Source organism: Hippocampus guttulatus, chromosome 21 (assembly GCF_054856545.1).
Source record: "Hippocampus guttulatus isolate MCC_2025c chromosome 21, RoL_Hgut_1.0, whole genome shotgun sequence".
In the NCBI taxonomy this organism is placed as follows: domain Eukaryota; kingdom Metazoa; phylum Chordata; class Actinopteri; order Syngnathiformes; family Syngnathidae; genus Hippocampus; species Hippocampus guttulatus.
In genome coordinates, this window is record NC_141281.1 from 10,125,523 (window position 1) to 10,142,439 (window position 16,917).

The 16,917-nt window shown below is 43.4% G+C and overlaps 1 protein-coding gene across 7 annotated transcripts in view; it reads left to right on the top strand.

Annotated features, from left to right (window-relative positions):
* Positions 1-16,917, top strand: part of scrib (scribble planar cell polarity protein) — a 54,024-nt gene that overhangs the window by 22,633 nt on the left and 14,474 nt on the right. For 5 of the 7 annotated variants that reach the window (XM_086101629.1, XM_086101623.1, XM_086101626.1 and 2 more), the window contains exons 13-29: positions 1,374-1,499; positions 1,581-1,766; positions 2,565-2,951; positions 4,666-4,728; positions 5,966-6,055; positions 6,135-6,212; positions 7,112-7,444; positions 8,709-8,789; positions 11,090-11,329; positions 12,514-12,624; positions 12,778-12,954; positions 13,034-13,150; positions 14,085-14,297; positions 14,374-14,493; positions 14,948-15,004; positions 16,122-16,178; positions 16,444-16,524. In XM_086101629.1, coding sequence (XP_085957755.1) covers positions 1,374-1,499; positions 1,581-1,766; positions 2,565-2,951; positions 4,666-4,728; positions 5,966-6,055; positions 6,135-6,212; positions 7,112-7,444; positions 8,709-8,789; positions 11,090-11,329; positions 12,514-12,624; positions 12,778-12,954; positions 13,034-13,150; positions 14,085-14,297; positions 14,374-14,493; positions 14,948-15,004; positions 16,122-16,178; positions 16,444-16,524 — 2,517 coding nt within the window. The remainder of the gene's footprint in view (positions 1-1,373; positions 1,500-1,580; positions 1,767-2,564; positions 2,952-4,665; positions 4,729-5,965; positions 6,056-6,134; positions 6,213-7,111; positions 7,445-8,708; positions 8,790-11,089; positions 11,330-12,513; positions 12,625-12,777; positions 12,955-13,033; positions 13,151-14,084; positions 14,298-14,373; positions 14,494-14,947; positions 15,005-16,121; positions 16,179-16,443; positions 16,525-16,917) is intronic. The other 2 variants (XM_086101628.1, XM_086101622.1) reach the window with 2 other exon arrangements.

Consider the following 16,917-nt stretch of genomic DNA (forward strand, 5'->3'; position numbering starts at 1 on the left):
GTTAGCTCGTCAACCTCGCAGTGCAGAGATACCCAGTTAAATTCCAGCTCCGGCCTCCCTCTGTGGAGTTTGCATGTTCTCCATGTGCCTGCGTGGCTTTTCTCCGGGTACTCCGGTTTCCTCCCACATTCCAAAAACATGCATGGCAGGCTGATTGAACGCTCTAAATCAGGGGTCCCCAAACTTTTTCCTGTGAGGGCCACATAACTTTTCCCTTCTCTGATGGGGGGGCCGGTGTCAGTTTGTAACAGAAAAAGTGTGAGGATCGTAGGGGAGCTTAAAAAATGTATTGTTTTCCAGAAAGCCACACATAACCAAATAACCCTTTCCAGGTTCTTTACAGAAAAAAAGTCAGGAAACAAATAATAACACTATTAATGAAATAAATAATAACTAAATAACCCTCTCTGAGTTCTTCACAGAAAAAACAGGAAATAAATAATAACTAAATAACTCTCTCTGGGTTCTTCATAGAAAAAAAAGCCACGGAACATTAACTTTCTGTTGTGCCATGCACAATCTTAACAGATAAAAGTTCAATCTTGCTGGACAGCAGAAAAAATCAGCTCTAGAGCCTCTTCAATGTCATAATGCACACTCATGGCGTCAGCACAGAGAGAATTTGGAGTCCTGTCATCTGTAGCACCTTTATAGCCCCTTGAAATCCACAAAAAAAGAGTTCTGCCACCTACGAGAACGCCACCTATCTTGTCTTGTTTATGTCTGCTACTGTCTTGTTCATGTGTTCTACTAATTGATCTGAGACACAACTAAAACACTGAAACATTCTATGGTGTGTAAATAACTTTGTGACCTTGATTTCAACCCTATTTGCGTCATGGGTCATTTTGACCCAAAGACCACCTTTGTACTTTTTTTGTACAGCTTCCATGGAAATGTGAATAAAAACAACATTTCAATTTTTCTGCAGTTGGGGCCAATCTAGGAAAAGTCATAACATTTCAAGTTAAAAAATTATCATTTAGGGGTTTTTTGGGGCGTTTTTAACACAGTGATGGGTCATTTTGACCCGAGGACAACAGGAGGGTTAGAGGGCCGGGCCAAATGTGCTGACGGGCCGTATCCGGCCCGCGGGCCGTAGTTTGGGGACCCCTGCTCTAAATTGTCCCTCAGTGTGGGTGTGAGCGTGGATGGTTGTTTGTCTCTGTGTGCCCTGCGATTGGCTGGCAACCGGTTCAGGGTGTCCCCCGCCTACTGCCCGAAGACGGCTGGGATAGGCTCCAGCACCCCCCGCCACCCTTGTGAGGATAAGCGAATCAAAAAATGGATGGGTGGATGTTGCCAATTTTAAAAGAGCTAAAAACGGTCAGGCCCAAGTGTGTACCCTGCTGAACTTGCTGTGGGTTTGCCAGGGCCTTCAACGTCGAGCCACACCTCATCCCAGCGAGCTCAAGGTGATGAAAAAAGTGATCGAGGACCGACGGAACGAAGTGTTCGCATCCAGGCCCGAGGGAGAAGATCATTCCTCAGATGTGCCGGTAACATAAAAGCCCCATCAACTGACTGACGTCTTGTCCGCTAGCCACTTGCTTTCTTTAACTGACGTGTTGCGGTTTCAGGAGAAACGGCTCAGCGACCTTTCAAATCAGAGTCACGACTCGCAGGTGTCCGACAGCACGCTGTCGGCCGCCTCCCACGAGGAAAGGCGAGAAGTTGCCGTGCCCTCCCAGAGGGAGGACCTCGTGGACGGCCACTCCCATCACGTGGAGGACGACCTGGATGAGATGGAGGTGGAGTACATTGAGGTGATTACATCCACCTTTTAGGGCTGGGCGTGATGGCCTTAAAAGTAAAATTCACCCAAAAATATGGATTTGATTTTCTTGGAAATGCCATTTATGTAATCCGGTCCTCCAAAAAAAAAGCTCTTTTTTCTGAGTACATATGGCAGGTATCGTTTCAGGATTATTTCATGATATTTTTTTCGACTCAACACTAGACTGACACTGTTCTCTTGTTTTCTGGGGGTTTGTTAGTTTCACTTTCTTTTGTTGTTATATTATTGTTATTAGATGATAGATGTAAAGTGCTTTCGTTTCAGCGGCGGCTGTTGTTAGATGTACAATAAAAAATAAATTATTATATTGTATCATATTATATTGGCTACTCGCTGCCGATATCAGGCACCGATACTTAAAGCAAAAAAAAACATTTGACATTCACTGTGCCTCCTTGCCAGTAGCTGGCGCTACACTGTGGTGGTTCGACACATCGGATGAATCATTGAACTAAAGGTCTTGCTTCGCAATTATCTGTTATTGCCTTAATTGTAATTTTATGGCTCCAAAGTACTCGGTATTTGTGTCTGTGAGCAGTCTGAAAAAAGTGGTTGTAAACATCCCTATTTAAAAAAAAAAAGAAAGAAGAAAATTAGCATACACAGTTAAATAGTACAATATTGAATAATTTGTGCATCATGATAAATTTCATGGTCATTTGACTCTTGACCACCAGGGAGCAGTATGTGCTAAAATGGATCCGTTGCCCAGGGCGATAACTTTCTGTCTGTCAACTCCAAAACCTGAAGCGTCTCCTTCCTCCAGCCCACCGTGCACTTTGCCGAGGAACCCATCATCCGCAGCGGGGACGATGACGACGCGGAGGAAGACGGCGAGAGGAGCGACGGGGACGAGGACGAGGACGACAGGCCCCCCTTCCCGGCCGAGAGGCAGCGGCTCATCCGGAAAGACACGCCACACTACAAGAAGCACTTCAAGATCACCAAACTGCCCAAACCCGAGACGGTGGCGGCCCTGCTGCAGGGTTTCAACCCCGACGTCCTCGGCTCACCCACCGAGGACAAGTTGGACGGGCGTGAGGAGGAGGAGGAGGAGGACGACGAGGACGTTGGCACCCCTCTGTTGCGTCACAGGATGGAGATGTCGGAGCTGGAAGACAGCCGATACCACGTCAACTCCAGTCAAGTAAAGGTAGGATGACATCATTTTGCCTTTTTTGGTTAGAGTACATATTTTCGTCAGGCTTCTGTACATCTATCCAAATCCTCCATGTTGGTTTAAATCGGTGTCATAACAAATGATGTTATATTCCTCCCCCCCACCCCCCCCTGAGCCGAGCAGCTTCAAGCTGAATCTTTTGCTCTGCCACATCACTGACGCCCTTCAGCACCACTAAACATTTCGCTCTCCGGGTTAGCGGCCATGGCTTCTAATTACTGGTGTCACTTGACACGCTTCGTGTGTTGCGTGCATGTGTGTGTCTAGATTCGAAGAACTCAAATGAGCAACCGTTTATTTTGCAAGATTTCTGCTGATTCTTCACTTTCAAGAAAAACGTTGATTCGTCTGTATTGTGTGGACGTGTGTATGTGCGCCTCGGACCAACCAGAAGATCTTCAGGCAGAGCTGGGGATGCAATTTGGCCCGGCATTGAGTGTGTTTGTTGTTGTGGAAATTCAGTTAGGCTTTTTATTTATTTATTTTTAATCTGTATTTTATTATTTATTTTATTTTATTTATTGATTTGGTATTGCCACAAACATTCAAAAGTTGCCTGGAAAAAAAACCCGCACACTGTTATGATAAATTCACAATTTCAAGAAAAAAAAAGCTGTCGCCCTTCCAGTCAGAAAAACTGGAATGATGAAAAGTCGAAATCTTATCAGTATATAGTTGTATTTTTCCAGGATAACGTCATTATATTATAATATTTGGGTCACGGTTTACTGAAGTGAGAAAGTTATATTTCAACAGGTGAATAAAAAAAATGAATAAAACAATGCAGCCAAATTTGTCTAAATTTCCATTTGGACAAAAGCAGTGCTTTGATACCACCTTGTGGTCTGAATTGGGAGTTGTATAACCATTTGGGAAGAGTCAACTGACGGGCTTCTAAAAATAAAATGAAATAAAATAAAACAAAGCAGCTTTTGTCGAAATAAATAATTAATAAAATGTGGTCATAATTAAGATAAGGAAACCTTTATTAGTCTCGCAATGGAGAAATTCCCAATTCACAGCAGCAAAGTTATGAAAGGAAGAAGTAGAACAACAAAATATAGGAGCCGCTTGAAAGGCAGCCACTCTCGCGGCGCCATTTTGAAGTCAAAATAATTATGCCTTTTGTTTAGAAAATGACTTCCTTTCCACTGGGATGACAGATTTATGTGATATGTCTCAATCATATCGGAGCTTTTAACTCTCAATTTTGATATTGGTTTATGATGTCTATTCTACTCGGGCACTTTTGTTAAATAAGTTACAAATACTCTCAAACGATCGGTCTTTTCTGCGGAAAGATCGGAACTTTTAGATTACAATTGATTTCCAAAAGGCGTATTTTCTCAGTTGTGGCAAAATCTGTCGGGCGCCCGTGTGGATTCCGGAATGGAAGCTTTAATTCATTCCAATTTATTTTTTTCCTTCTCTCGTCCGATTTTGCTTTTTTTCTTGGTCTCTCCATGTCTCCTGGTGTTGACTTCTGGTGGCTGGGGGGGGGGGGGGGGGTTGGGGGGTGCGAGCGCGCTTTGGCTTCCAAGCGGGGACGCACTCCCACTAAAAAGTGTCCTTGTGACTCTTTATTTAATTGAGTTATTGGCGTGAGTGCAAGCCTTTTTTTCGAAAAATTATTTTTGGGGGGGCCTAACTAATCCGCATGCTTGTCGCTGGTTCCTGTCCCTAACAGGGGGTGTCATTTGATCAAGTCAATAATCTGCTGATTGAACCTGCTCGAATTGAGGAGGAAGAGGTCTGTACCTTCGCTTTCCTGTCTATTCTTTTGCTCACCCCGCCTGCCCACTCACTTGTAAATGCCACTGAAAATCCAGGACGCAATCAAAGCAAATCACTTGCGCTGTCCGGTGAGCGTGGCAGAACCTGAAAGCAGAGACAAACGTCTTTTTTGTTCACCCTTCGTCGTGTGATTACGACTAACGTGTCAGACACCCCCAAAATATTAACTCGCACACATAAAAAAAAAAAAACATTTTATTGATTTGCTTCATGTTCTGCCACCTCTCCTGCCATCTTTCCTGCTTGCCGCCGCTTTGCTTCTTGTTTTAGGCTTTTCCTCATTTGCGTTGTCCCCTCCCGCAAATGGATGACAACGGTCCGGACGTCGTTCTCCACAATTTTGTTTTTGTTTTTTCGGGTTAAATAGGCACACTGAAAGAGAACAACAAACCCAGCGGGATGAACGCAGATGCTCCCTTCCTTTTGAATTGAATCATTCGAATCAAATTGTGTGTGCTGTGTGTCTTTTAGCGTCTCGTTGTTTTGGTTTTTGGGGGATATGTCGAATGGATTTTCAACGCCGCAGCATGGTTCTTTTAGTCTTGTGCATAGTCCTAGAATATACTTTTCTTTACTCCTCCTTTACGCCCTTCCTATTTATGCATGTTTTGTGAACATACATGGTTAGGTTTGACATATCATATTAATATATTTACACTTCACACACACAAAAAAAAAGGGATATCTGAGTTTGGGGTGAAATTTGAGAATGAACCAAAAATGGACTCTAATTGTTCCAGTGAACTTCGTTTGACCTTTTCTTCACTTTTCAACACGCAACCGCCAGTTCAATGTTTCGCTACTTTTTTGATCAAATTGCTGCACGGCAACAAAATCCACAACGGGTGTCATCCGGATGAAGGCAAAAAAGTGAATGGATTTTTTTTCCCCAAACATTTAAAAAGAGATTTAAAAAAAGGGCCTATTTCTGTTGTAAAGGTAAACAAATGATGTTTAGAGAAGGTCAAATGAAGTGTGTTATAGTTCATTTTCGGCCCATCCTAAAAGAATTCACCCAAAAAACTGAATGTCCCCAACTTTTCATGAGTGGTGTATCTCACTTTATTTTTTTTTAAATCCTCAAGATTACGTAATGCACATGAATCCCTCTGAAGAGCGCTTCCAAAAGCGGAGATGATAACATTTGTGTCTGTCGTGGAAAAGGCTTTCATCTTAATCTAATCCATTTGCAGCACACTTTAACCATCCTGCGGCAAACGGGCGGCCTCGGCATCAGCATTGCTGGCGGGAAAGGGTCCACGCCGTACAAGGGGGACGACGAGGTCAGACCCACTTCCTGGCCGGCACACAGCTGAGGATACTGGCGACGTATTTAATATTTTTTTTCCCGTTTGACCTCAGGGGATTTTCATCTCCAGAGTTTCTGAAGAAGGTCCGGCTGCCAGAGCAGGAGTGAAAGTGGGAGACAAACTGCTTGAGGTAGAACAGTTTAAAAAATATAAAAATGTATTTTAATAACATTTGCCAACACTTTGAAAAATACTCTGCTGTCAACGTCCTAGCCCGATAACCAACATGAAAAGTTTTATCCCTAAAAATTATATTTAATATAATTGTGATGCCGTTTTAAAAAAAATATTTATACAGCGCTTAAAATACGGGAAGAACTACTGATATAATGCTTCAATTCAAATATGAAATGTATGTAAATGTATGTCTGAGATCAAACTCGAGGCCCGGGGGCCAGATGTGGCCCGCCACATCATTTTAAGTGGCCGGCGAAAAGCGAATCAAAGATGACAACCACCACAATGCTCTCTAAAATCTGGACGAAAATTTCACATTTTCACATGTAATAAATCAGTGACATACTTTGTCAATATTTTCTTGTGACCAAACCCCTCATTACAGTTACTTCAACAATAATTGAATAAAACGTTATTCTTGACTTCTTCATATAGTTTCAGTCATACCGGCAATAATGTGGCCCATGACAAAAATGAGTTTGACATGCCCTCCTCTCCTTGTTTAAAAGCAAATATTTCTGAAAAGATTCAATGCAAATGTACAAAAAAAGGTTAAATACAACTGAATTGTACAGTATTTAAAGTAAAAATGTATTTCACTTGGTTTAAGAAACCTTCAAGCCACTTTGACATTATGCACAGTTTAAACCGTGTGCTTAAATGTAGGAGAAAAAATATATACTGTATACTTAAATGATTCACAAAATTGGAGTGAAGAAAAAAAGGTTTAAGCCACTGTAACATTCTGCACATTTGGAATACTGTATTACCACTTCACTTGACTATTGGAAATTAGCCAAAAAGTACTTAAAGTGCGATTCATTTAAAATTCAACTTTGCGGACGATCCCAGGTGAACGGCGTGGACCTCCACGAGGCCGAACACCACGCGGCCGTGGAGGCCCTACGCGGCTCCGGGGCCGCAGTCTCCATGACGGTGCTTCGCGAGCGCATGGTGGAGCCGGAGAACGCCATCACGACCACGCCGCTCAGGCCCGAGGACGACTACTTCCCGCGGGAGAGGCGCAGCAGCAGCAGCGGGCTGGTCTTCGAGGGCGGCCACGGACAGGGGGCCGGTTTAGGACCCCTGCAGCGCCTCTCCACCTGCCTGGTGCGCAACGACAGGGGGCTGGGCTTCAGCATCGCTGGAGGGAAGGGATCCACGCCGTACCGTACCGGGGACACGGTGAGACCACTTGTTTTTTGTTACAGTTGATCTCAATTGTGTTGCGTGTCTGCCCCACCTCCCCCCACCCCCCGCCCCACATTTATTTAGACTAGGTTTTCGTATTTGACTGGACAATAGAGAGAAAAATCAATGGAGTTTTTTGACGATTTATATATTTACGGTTTTTACTGTCGTTTCAGGTTTAGCAGTCTAACTTTGGGGGGTTTTATGGTAGTTTTTTTCCCCCCTGTTTAGGTTTTAGGTTAGTCTCTTTTAACCTGGACAATTTTTGGAGCTTTAATGTTTGTTTTTATCTCTCACCAGTGAGGGTTTAAGGTGGATTTATTTTTACCTGCACAGTTTTCGAGGGAAACGTTCTGCTGTCGCATTTCTAACCTGGACATGCACGTGTTCTCCTTTTTTTGGGGGGTGGGGGTGTTAGGGGAGTCTTTTTTAACCCTGCACAACTTTTGGAGTTTTTGACACTTTTGTAATTTGGAAATAAAATAAAGCATACTGCCCCCTAGTGCCTTGGAGGATGGAAAAAACAAGTTCTGCACCTGCTCAATGCCAGGCACTTTTATGGTCAATGGCCACACTTTACTAATATTTGTTGTCTTGTAGTATTTACTATGAATAATTCGATTGTGTCGTTATGGACGTTAATAGATCAATACTGAAAGTCAAAACATGAATCAATAATACACCAGTTTTGTGGCTTAGCCCATTAAACCACTCATGGCTCGAAGTCCCTGCGAGCCCATTTTCTAAATAAATACTCTCCACAACCCACATGTTCTCTAAGACTTCAATTTGTGTCAATTGTGGGGAGTTGGGAAGGCTGAGTCACTCCCTACAAAAAAAAAAAAGTGTTTGTCGTAACTGTCAGTCATTGAGCTGCTCCAATTCTGGCTGCGGCGTTACCCCGCCGTCGCCAGGGAGACGGAGATATGAATAGCGAGCCCCGGACACATGATAGGTTCACCGTAAGTGGACGGTGGGTAGTCGAGGCTTATATTGGGGCCGGCCAGTCTTCAAGGGGCTCCCCTTCAAACTCGTGTGAGAGAGACGACTTTTAGAATTTTAGGCGGAACCGGTTGTAAGTTGAAAAGGAAAAAGTTATTTTTGGGAGGTTTGACTGTGAACTTTGCTCATGTGTGTGTTGACACACTTTGTTTTTTCAATCGGGTTTCATCATATCTGATTGGCCGATTGTTTAACTTGTCAAAGAAGCGGTGGGATGAGTAAATAAGTTTCTATGTGCGCTTGTTTGGCTTTTTAGGGGATCTACATCTCTCGCATTGCAGAGGGGGGAGCAGCCCACCGAGACAGCACGCTACGGATTGGCGACAGGGTCATCTCTGTGAGTGGTTTTCTCCCCACCCTAAGGGGTTTTCATCCAACCAGGCCTTTTGTTACACTTTTAGCATCTATGGATGACAAGTGACTTCCTGTATTTATAGGCTAGGCTTTGACCTCAATAGGACGCCGGTCCAGATGAAATTTTGAGGGGCTACACCGTAATTTGATTTTTAACTAGTGTTATTGTTTGATTTGACCAACTCTGTAGTTTTTGTTGTTGTTGTTGTTTGTTTGTTTGATTTTGTTACTGTTTATTTTACTTAGCTTTTTTTTAAATATTTGTTTTAACTTTTAGGAGTTAAGGTTAGTCTATTTGAACCTGCACAACATTTAAGATTTTATGATGGTCTCATTTTAACTTGCCTAACTTTTAGAGGTGTTATAGTCGTATAGTTTTACAGAAACCTTTGTAATTTTTCATGGGGTTAAGGGCACCTTTCTTTTAATCTGACCATATTTTTTAATTTTAAGGGGTGCTTTTTTTCCGTTTGGTCTCCCCAAAATCAAGTTATTTATTTATTTAGATATCTATTTATTTTTATTTATTGTCATTTTTATCTTTTTTATTTTTATTTTGTAGCCTGCCGCAATTGCGGGGTTCTGACGCCCATTTTATTTTAACTCACATAGTTTCGGCACTTTTTACAGGAGCTGTTTTAACATTTGGAGGTTTTGCAGAAGTTTTATTTTGACCTGCGCAACTTAGGTTTGTCTTTTTTTTTTTTTTTTTTTTTTTTAACCTGAACTACACAGACAAATGGCACGCATTGTAACTTCATTTCAAGCACTTTTGGGAGTGAACGTCTGCAGAGTAGGCACTTTATCTTTTTTACTTCCTCCGGTTTCTACTTTCATTCTTCCCTTTTTCACCCTTTTGCTTCACGCTCACTGTCGCGTTCCCTCCTTGCCTTTGCGTGTCGGTGGTTGTGGGCGTGGTGTCGGCGCGTCAGCCGACGGTAAGCGGCGATACTGTTGGGCCAGCGCTGACCTCTGCTTGTCTGCTGAAAGCTGTATTTTCTCCAAATTTAACGTGCTTGAGCAAACTGGCGCTTGCTTGCCTTTGTGGATTTATAAGCGAATCTTTTGGAGTCGGCACACTCCCACTTGTGTTTTTAAGTCAATAAAGGCAACCGGCGAAGAAGTAATTTGTAGTTGTGTGTATTTTCAGAGAGGTTTTCTCAGTCAGGCTCCCACTTGCTTGGCTGTCTCCCTGCTTTTCTTTTGAGCCTTTATTTCTGAGAGCCGGCGTTGCATCAAAACCACACAAAATGTCAACACATTACCAATGCGTTTACATACCATAGTTACTCAAATAATGCACTTTGTTGGATGAGACGCCGTGATTTACTTGCATGGTGGTCTCACAAGGCTGTGGTAATTTCATTTACGATGACAATCGGCACTGCAGAGGTAGCAGTTTGGCATATAATGTACAATTCACCCAAACAGAGCCATGAAGCCAGTGGTGTCCAAACTAGGGACGAGGGGCCATTTGCGGCCCACCGTCCATTTTTAGCGGTCCGTGACATGACCAAAAAATAAATAAATAATACCGTACTATATAATTATATTTGACATGGGCTGCACGGTTCGTCAAAAAAGGCAAAGGTGGGCAGAATGAGAAGGGAGGGTGTCCGAAAAATAATTCTTAATTCTTAATAGACTACAAAACTTTTCTCTATATTTGAAGATACTAATAAACCATTTATGATTAAAAGAAGAACACAATTGATCTTCAAAATAGTGAAGAAAGATAATTCCATTGCTGCTTGATGGCTGATTTATGAAGACATCACGTCAATGATCCTCAAGTAGCGGTTTGAAAAATGGTCACTTTACTCCACTTGGTTCTTTTTTTGGTTCTAAATGTGGAGACTGGATTGCCTTGCTGATAAGTGCAGAGCTGATGAAATCAACTAGAAAATACAAACAATATATAATTGCTTTGTTCACTAACTTTCGCGCGATTCAAAAAGTTGAAGCCACTCCTTGTAAAAGTTGACTGTCCAACCTAACATGAAACAAAGACAATTAATTTGGAAAACAACCAGTGAATATTGCCTTGAGAAGGGTGCACTAGCTTACCACTATCACACATAATGGAAAACGCCAGCACACACACCAGAAGGAGCAGCACAATGAATCGAAACCCAGCATTAAATCATGATATACCGTTGTACTGCTTAATTCTGTTAGCACTCTGGTTTTATAAGGTACAAAATTAAAGACTGCTGTTTTTCCTAGTCAAAAAAGAAAGAAAGAAAGAAACAAAACTTCGGTTGTTTTTCACTGTAAATCCAGATCAATGGTGTAGACATGACAGAGGCCAGACATGACCAGGCAGTAGCGCTCCTTACCGGCACCTCCCCCACCATCGCCCTCCTGGTGGAGCGAGACCCCAATGCCCCGCGCTCGCCGGGCCAGTCCCGGCAGCGGGCCCACTCCCCGCCGCCGCCGGAGCCCTCGGACTCTCCGGATCAAGACGACGAGGGCCTGCAGGGGAACCACCTGGGTCGGATGGAGGATGAGTACCCCATTGAGGTAATAAAGGCCGGCGCCATCCGGAAAGTAGATGACGGCCTAGTTGAAATACCGATTAGACAGTTAATAGGTTTTTCTATTTGGCTTCGACATGATACATGCTGCTGTCCAGTTTGAAAGAGGATGGTGCATGGTATGAAAACAAATCGTTTGATGGATTGTGGAGTGAACCAGTGATTCCCAACTAGATTTTCCCAATTTAGTCTAATTGTTCCAAAAATTATTGAGTGTATCTTTTGTTCAACTATGTATAGTAACGGTCGGAAAAATTAAATGGTCTTCCACAAGATCACGTGCAGTTTTAAGGTGCATAATTAACGTGCACTTTTTGTATTTGAGTGTATTTTGTATTTTTTTTTTTCCTAATGTAAAATATTAGTGTCAAGTGGAAACCCTGTATGTCCTAATATGATCAATCTGACAAATGACTAAACATGATTTCGGGGTTGTTTGTTGGTATTTGTGAGCCACGGTGTGTGATAGCAATCTCAGGTGTAATACCAACTCGAACAAAACTCAAATTGGCATTTTTTTAAAAACTGAAAATCAGGATTCTGCCCGCTAGTGACAAAATGTGAAGGTTGGGAAACACTGGAGTAAACGTCGAAATAAGTATGATTGCATAATAACTAGAAACGTCTAAAGCAGGGTACACACATACCAATGTTTAGCATCATCTGTGATTTTTTTTTTTCCAATGAGTGAGACTACAAGGTGTGTGCTTCCATTTCCACATCCATAATAACGCCTGACAAAAGACCAACACTGACCGATGAGAGCCAGCACTGTACCACAAGGCAGGAAAAAGAGGAAGTACAGTATTAATAGAAGAAACCACAAAAGATGCTAGGCTAACTGTTAGCTTATCTGCTAACTTCACGCACGCCGTTATTTGGTATTTGTGTACCCTACTTTTAATATTGAACAGGGTTATGATTTATAATTGTCAGTCCGGACAGTTTTTCGAGCGAATTGGGGGAGAATTTAAAAAAAAGGAGTATAGCCTTTGCTGACTTTGACTGCAAGGGTGGGCAAATGCTCAAATCTGGCCCGATTGTAAGTATGTGTGCCCCCCCCCCTTAGCATAAACAATAGAAACAACACAAAATAGAACCCTTTAAGTCCTCTAGTAAGCATGTACTTTGTCATGCTTTTATGATGATTAAAATAATGTGATTTGACAGGAAGTGACGCTGGTCAAGTCAGGCGGTCCCCTTGGCCTGAGCATCGTCGGGGGCAGCGACCACGCCAGCCACCCGTTCGGCATCAACGAACCCGGGGTGTTCATCTCAAAGGTAAAACTATTTTTCCATCTGCAGTTCCAAATATCACGGCGTGCCGAGAGGCTCCAAATTGCCCTTCGATGCGAATGCTAGCGTAGATGGCAGGTTTTCGCCCGAATGAGGACAACCAGTTTCGAAAAATGGATGGATATTACATGCTCCCAGGTGATCCCTCACGGTTTGGCGTGCGAAAGCGGGCTGCGCGTGGGAGACCGCATCCTGGAGGTGAACGCCATCGACCTGCGCCACGCGACGCACCAGGAGGCCGTGCGGGCGTTGCTGGCCAACAAGCAGGAGATTCGGATGTTGGTGCGCAGAGATCCCTCACCGCCCGGGATGCAGGTCAGTCCCGCCGTGAACTCGGGACAACTGGAGCGTTGGTGGAGATGCTGCCTCTAAGTCTTGTATGTGGCATTTCTAGGAAATTGTGATCCATAAGCAGCCAGGGGAGAAATTGGGGATCAGTATACGTGGAGGAGCTAAAGGCCACGCAGGAAATCCCTTTGACTCAACTGATGAGGGCATCTTCATATCCAAGGTAGGAGTTGATCAAAATTGAGATGTGCAGTATCGTCTTAACTGGCAAGCAGTACCTTGATTTTGTTGGGCGAGCGGTCGCCACTCGCCTTTCACAAATCCTCGAGGTGCGCCCCTCAATCGTCATGGTCGTGGACTGTCCTGGGCTAGAACTTCAGAATTTAAATTTGAATCAGAATTTGCTTTTGAATCTTGAGCTTAATCCAGGTGTATGCAATTTAATTTTCATTGGAATTAGAATTGATCGATTTAGAAATTGAAATGTGGAATTTTGATTTTCCGTTTATTTATTTCGATTTGGTTTAATTTGAGTTTATTGATTTGATTTGGATTGAATTTTCAATTTTACTTTCAAATTTCAATGTTAAATTTGACATTGATATGTCAGATTTGGCATCTTGAATGTTTAAATTGGAATTTAAAAATGTGAACTTTGAGTTTTTAGCTTTTTTTGGTATTTTTATTATTTTGAATACAAATTGGAATTTTGAATGACTTTTTTTTTCTTGAATTTGAATCCAAATTTGAAGTTGACATTTTAGTCTCCAATTATGACGTAGAATTTGACATTTGGGTGTCATATGTGCGTCTTTCTTTTTTTTTTAATCTGTATGTGGATTTTCATCTTTGGGTGTTGGATTTTGGATTTAGATTTATATATTTGGAAATTGATTGTGATTTTGTTTTGGTGAACATTGCTGTGAAATAGAGTTTGCCCTCTTCCTGATTTCCGTGTTCTTTGCACATTCATCCCATACAAAGGTTTCGGTTCATCAAACCAATTTGAATATCACACAGCGACTACCCAAAGAAATACAAAATGCAGTTTCTAAATGCCAATGTCATTTATTAAGGCACACACACACCAAAAAAAAAAAAATCCAGGGGGATCCTCTTTCACAAACACGAGAAAATATGTCTCCTTTCAAAACAAGGTGAGCTCAAGTGGCGCTGCCGCCCGGGACAGCCGGCTGCAGGTGGGCATGCGCATCCTGGAGGTGAACAACCACAGCCTGCTGGGCATGACGCACACGGAGGCCGTGCGAGTCTTGCGGGCCGTGGGCGATTCCCTCGTCATGCTGGTGTGCGACGGCTTCGACCCTCGCAAAGTGCCCGCGGCGGAGGCGAGTCCTCACCAGGAGCCCAATGTTCGTACCAAAACCTTCTGTAAATTGATCTGACTGATCGGGAACACACGGGCTCACGCTAAATATCCGTTGGCAGGCGTCTCCCGGCATCATCGCCAACCCTTTTGCGTCAGGCATCGTCCGGAAGAATAGTATGGAGAGCATCTCTTCGATAGACCGAGACCTGAGCCCGGAGGAGATGGACATCATACAAAAGGTGCGATTTCACTTCATCGTCCTAATATTGGTTATCGACCACAAATCAAGTCTTTTTATTCATCTCTATGTGGCAGACGCTCATCATAAGTCACTCGCAAGTTGTTTCGGGGGGGAAACCGGGAAGTCATTAGCAAGCATGAGCAAGGGACGACTTTTCCCAGAATTTTTGCCAGTCATCAACATACCGGGAATGGCTTTTTGGGCTCGGCCAAAGTGGAGGCGTGAATCAAATGGTTTTGTTCAGCGTTTTTTTGTGTGCGCGCCACGGCGAGCAATTCAGCCGTAGCGGCCGGTTTTACTGCCCCTGCGCTCATGCATCAGAGCACTCGAAAGCACCAGTGCGCGGCCGTTTATTTAGTCCGGAGTGAAGGCGTGTAGAATCGAAAGCGGGGGGGGCTCGCAACGCACTTAAAAGCGGCGGTTAAGGAAGCCGACTTGTCGCTCTTCTCCAGGAATCTGAGATGGTGAGGGAGACGTCGCAGTGGGAGAAGGAAGAGATGGAAAAAGTGGTGAGTCGATCGCGACAATGAGGAGCTCAACATTTTAGAATCGAGGTCACTTTGTTTCCTGAATTCACGGAGAGAATTTGTGCAAAATGATTGCTACAACATGTTGAACGTTTTCTGGGAGGATATTCTCGAGTCGTTTCGGATGATGACCATGTTTCCATTCGTTTTGCTCAAGGAACAAAATCATTCAAATTGATCAAGAATTGAAACGAAATCGCAATTTTGCAAACAATGCAACATTCCAAAAACGTCCACGTTTTCTGTGACCACGTTTCCAAATTAATGAGCACATTTTTCCCTTTAACTGTCAAAAAAAAAGTAAAACATGCAAATAATGGTAAAATTCAAGAAACGTACCTCAAATTGACCTTTTCACGTTCGATTCAAATCATTCAGAAGCTTCAACAGTTCAAAAATCGGAATTCAGGAAGTTTTTCCAATTTCACCATTTAGACAACTATTCAATTATTTTCACGTCAAAATATGTTCGAAAATTTTCCATGAAGCGATTCGCCAAATTCATCATGAAATGTTATGGTTCCCTAAGAAAGACTGATTGTGTGGGGGGGGTTTTTCCCAATTTTCCGACCGTCCAAAACCAGGTACTGAATCTGAAATCATATTTTGGTGCATTTTCTACACCGATAATTTGAAAATGATGTCCTGTTTTGTGGGGGAGGAATGGAAAACAATTTTTTTTTTTTAAATCGAGTTAATAAATTATTAAAACTATTGCTCGTTTCTGCCCAATACAGTACACACACACACACACACATGCACACAAATGAGAAAATAATGACAGTGTCGAAATAATTTCTAAATATTTTAAAATGGGAAGTTACTGTCTGGCTGTTTGTCACCTGAGACCTCGCATGCTATTTCTGTTCCCAAAGTGAACGAATGATTCTATACTTTTTTTTTCTCTCCTCTGTTTTTTTTTCCTCTCTCCCGCTCTATCCTTTTGGTCATGCGCGAAATCCTCCCATCGTTCCATCTGTGCCGCCGCTTTTTTTTTTTCCTTGCTTTGTCTGTCATTTCACCTCCCATCAAATTGTGCGTGTGTGTGTGAACTTCCTCTTTTCGCACTGTCCTCCCCACCTACCTGTCTGGGTTGAAGGAGCGTATGCGCTTGGAGCGAGAAGAGGCAACTCGCCTGCTTGAAGAGGAGACCGAGGTGAGACAAATCCTGGATGGCGCTTGGAGTTGAGCACGCGAAATTACAATAATCGATGCGGAAATACCGAACCACATTTCGCACCCGCGTCAAAATCTTCAGCCCATCCAGGAACATCCCGCAAACTATTTACCGTCCCAGAAATCTGATCGCCCCCCTCTCCCACATGTTGACATTTCCTATCGTTTCAATTCAATGTACAGCCTAATGTCGTTTTTTCAAATGTATTGACTGGATTTATTTTCGGATGTGTTGCGCTCTCTAGAGCATCGGCGCCGGACCTTTAAAACTGGACTACAAAACCCTGGCGGCGCTGCCCGCCACCAGCCTGCAGAAGATCAACAGGGTAAGCCACAAAGCAGTTTTCAAACGAGTTTAACGTCCTCAAGGAAGCCCTCGCCAATTGCTCTGGATGCACCCCCCCCCCCCCCCCCCCCGCCAACCTCCCACCTCCCACGCTAACAGAACCGACCTTGGACCTAGCATGCTTGTTCCAAAGCACACGGGGTGCTGTTTAAAAAGCCAGAACATGAGGCGTCCCCCATACGCGTGTGTGACAAAGAGAGGTGGCAAGATTGGGGGAAGAGGGGACAGCTGCCCCCCTCTTGTGATATTTTAAACCTGCATCTGGCACTGAAGTGGACACAGGCCACTTTGGGTGGGGGGCAGAAGGGGCAGACAGTTGGGGAAGGGTGTTGTCCGCCGCGAGCCCTTTCGCTTTGACTTCCAAGGCGACTCC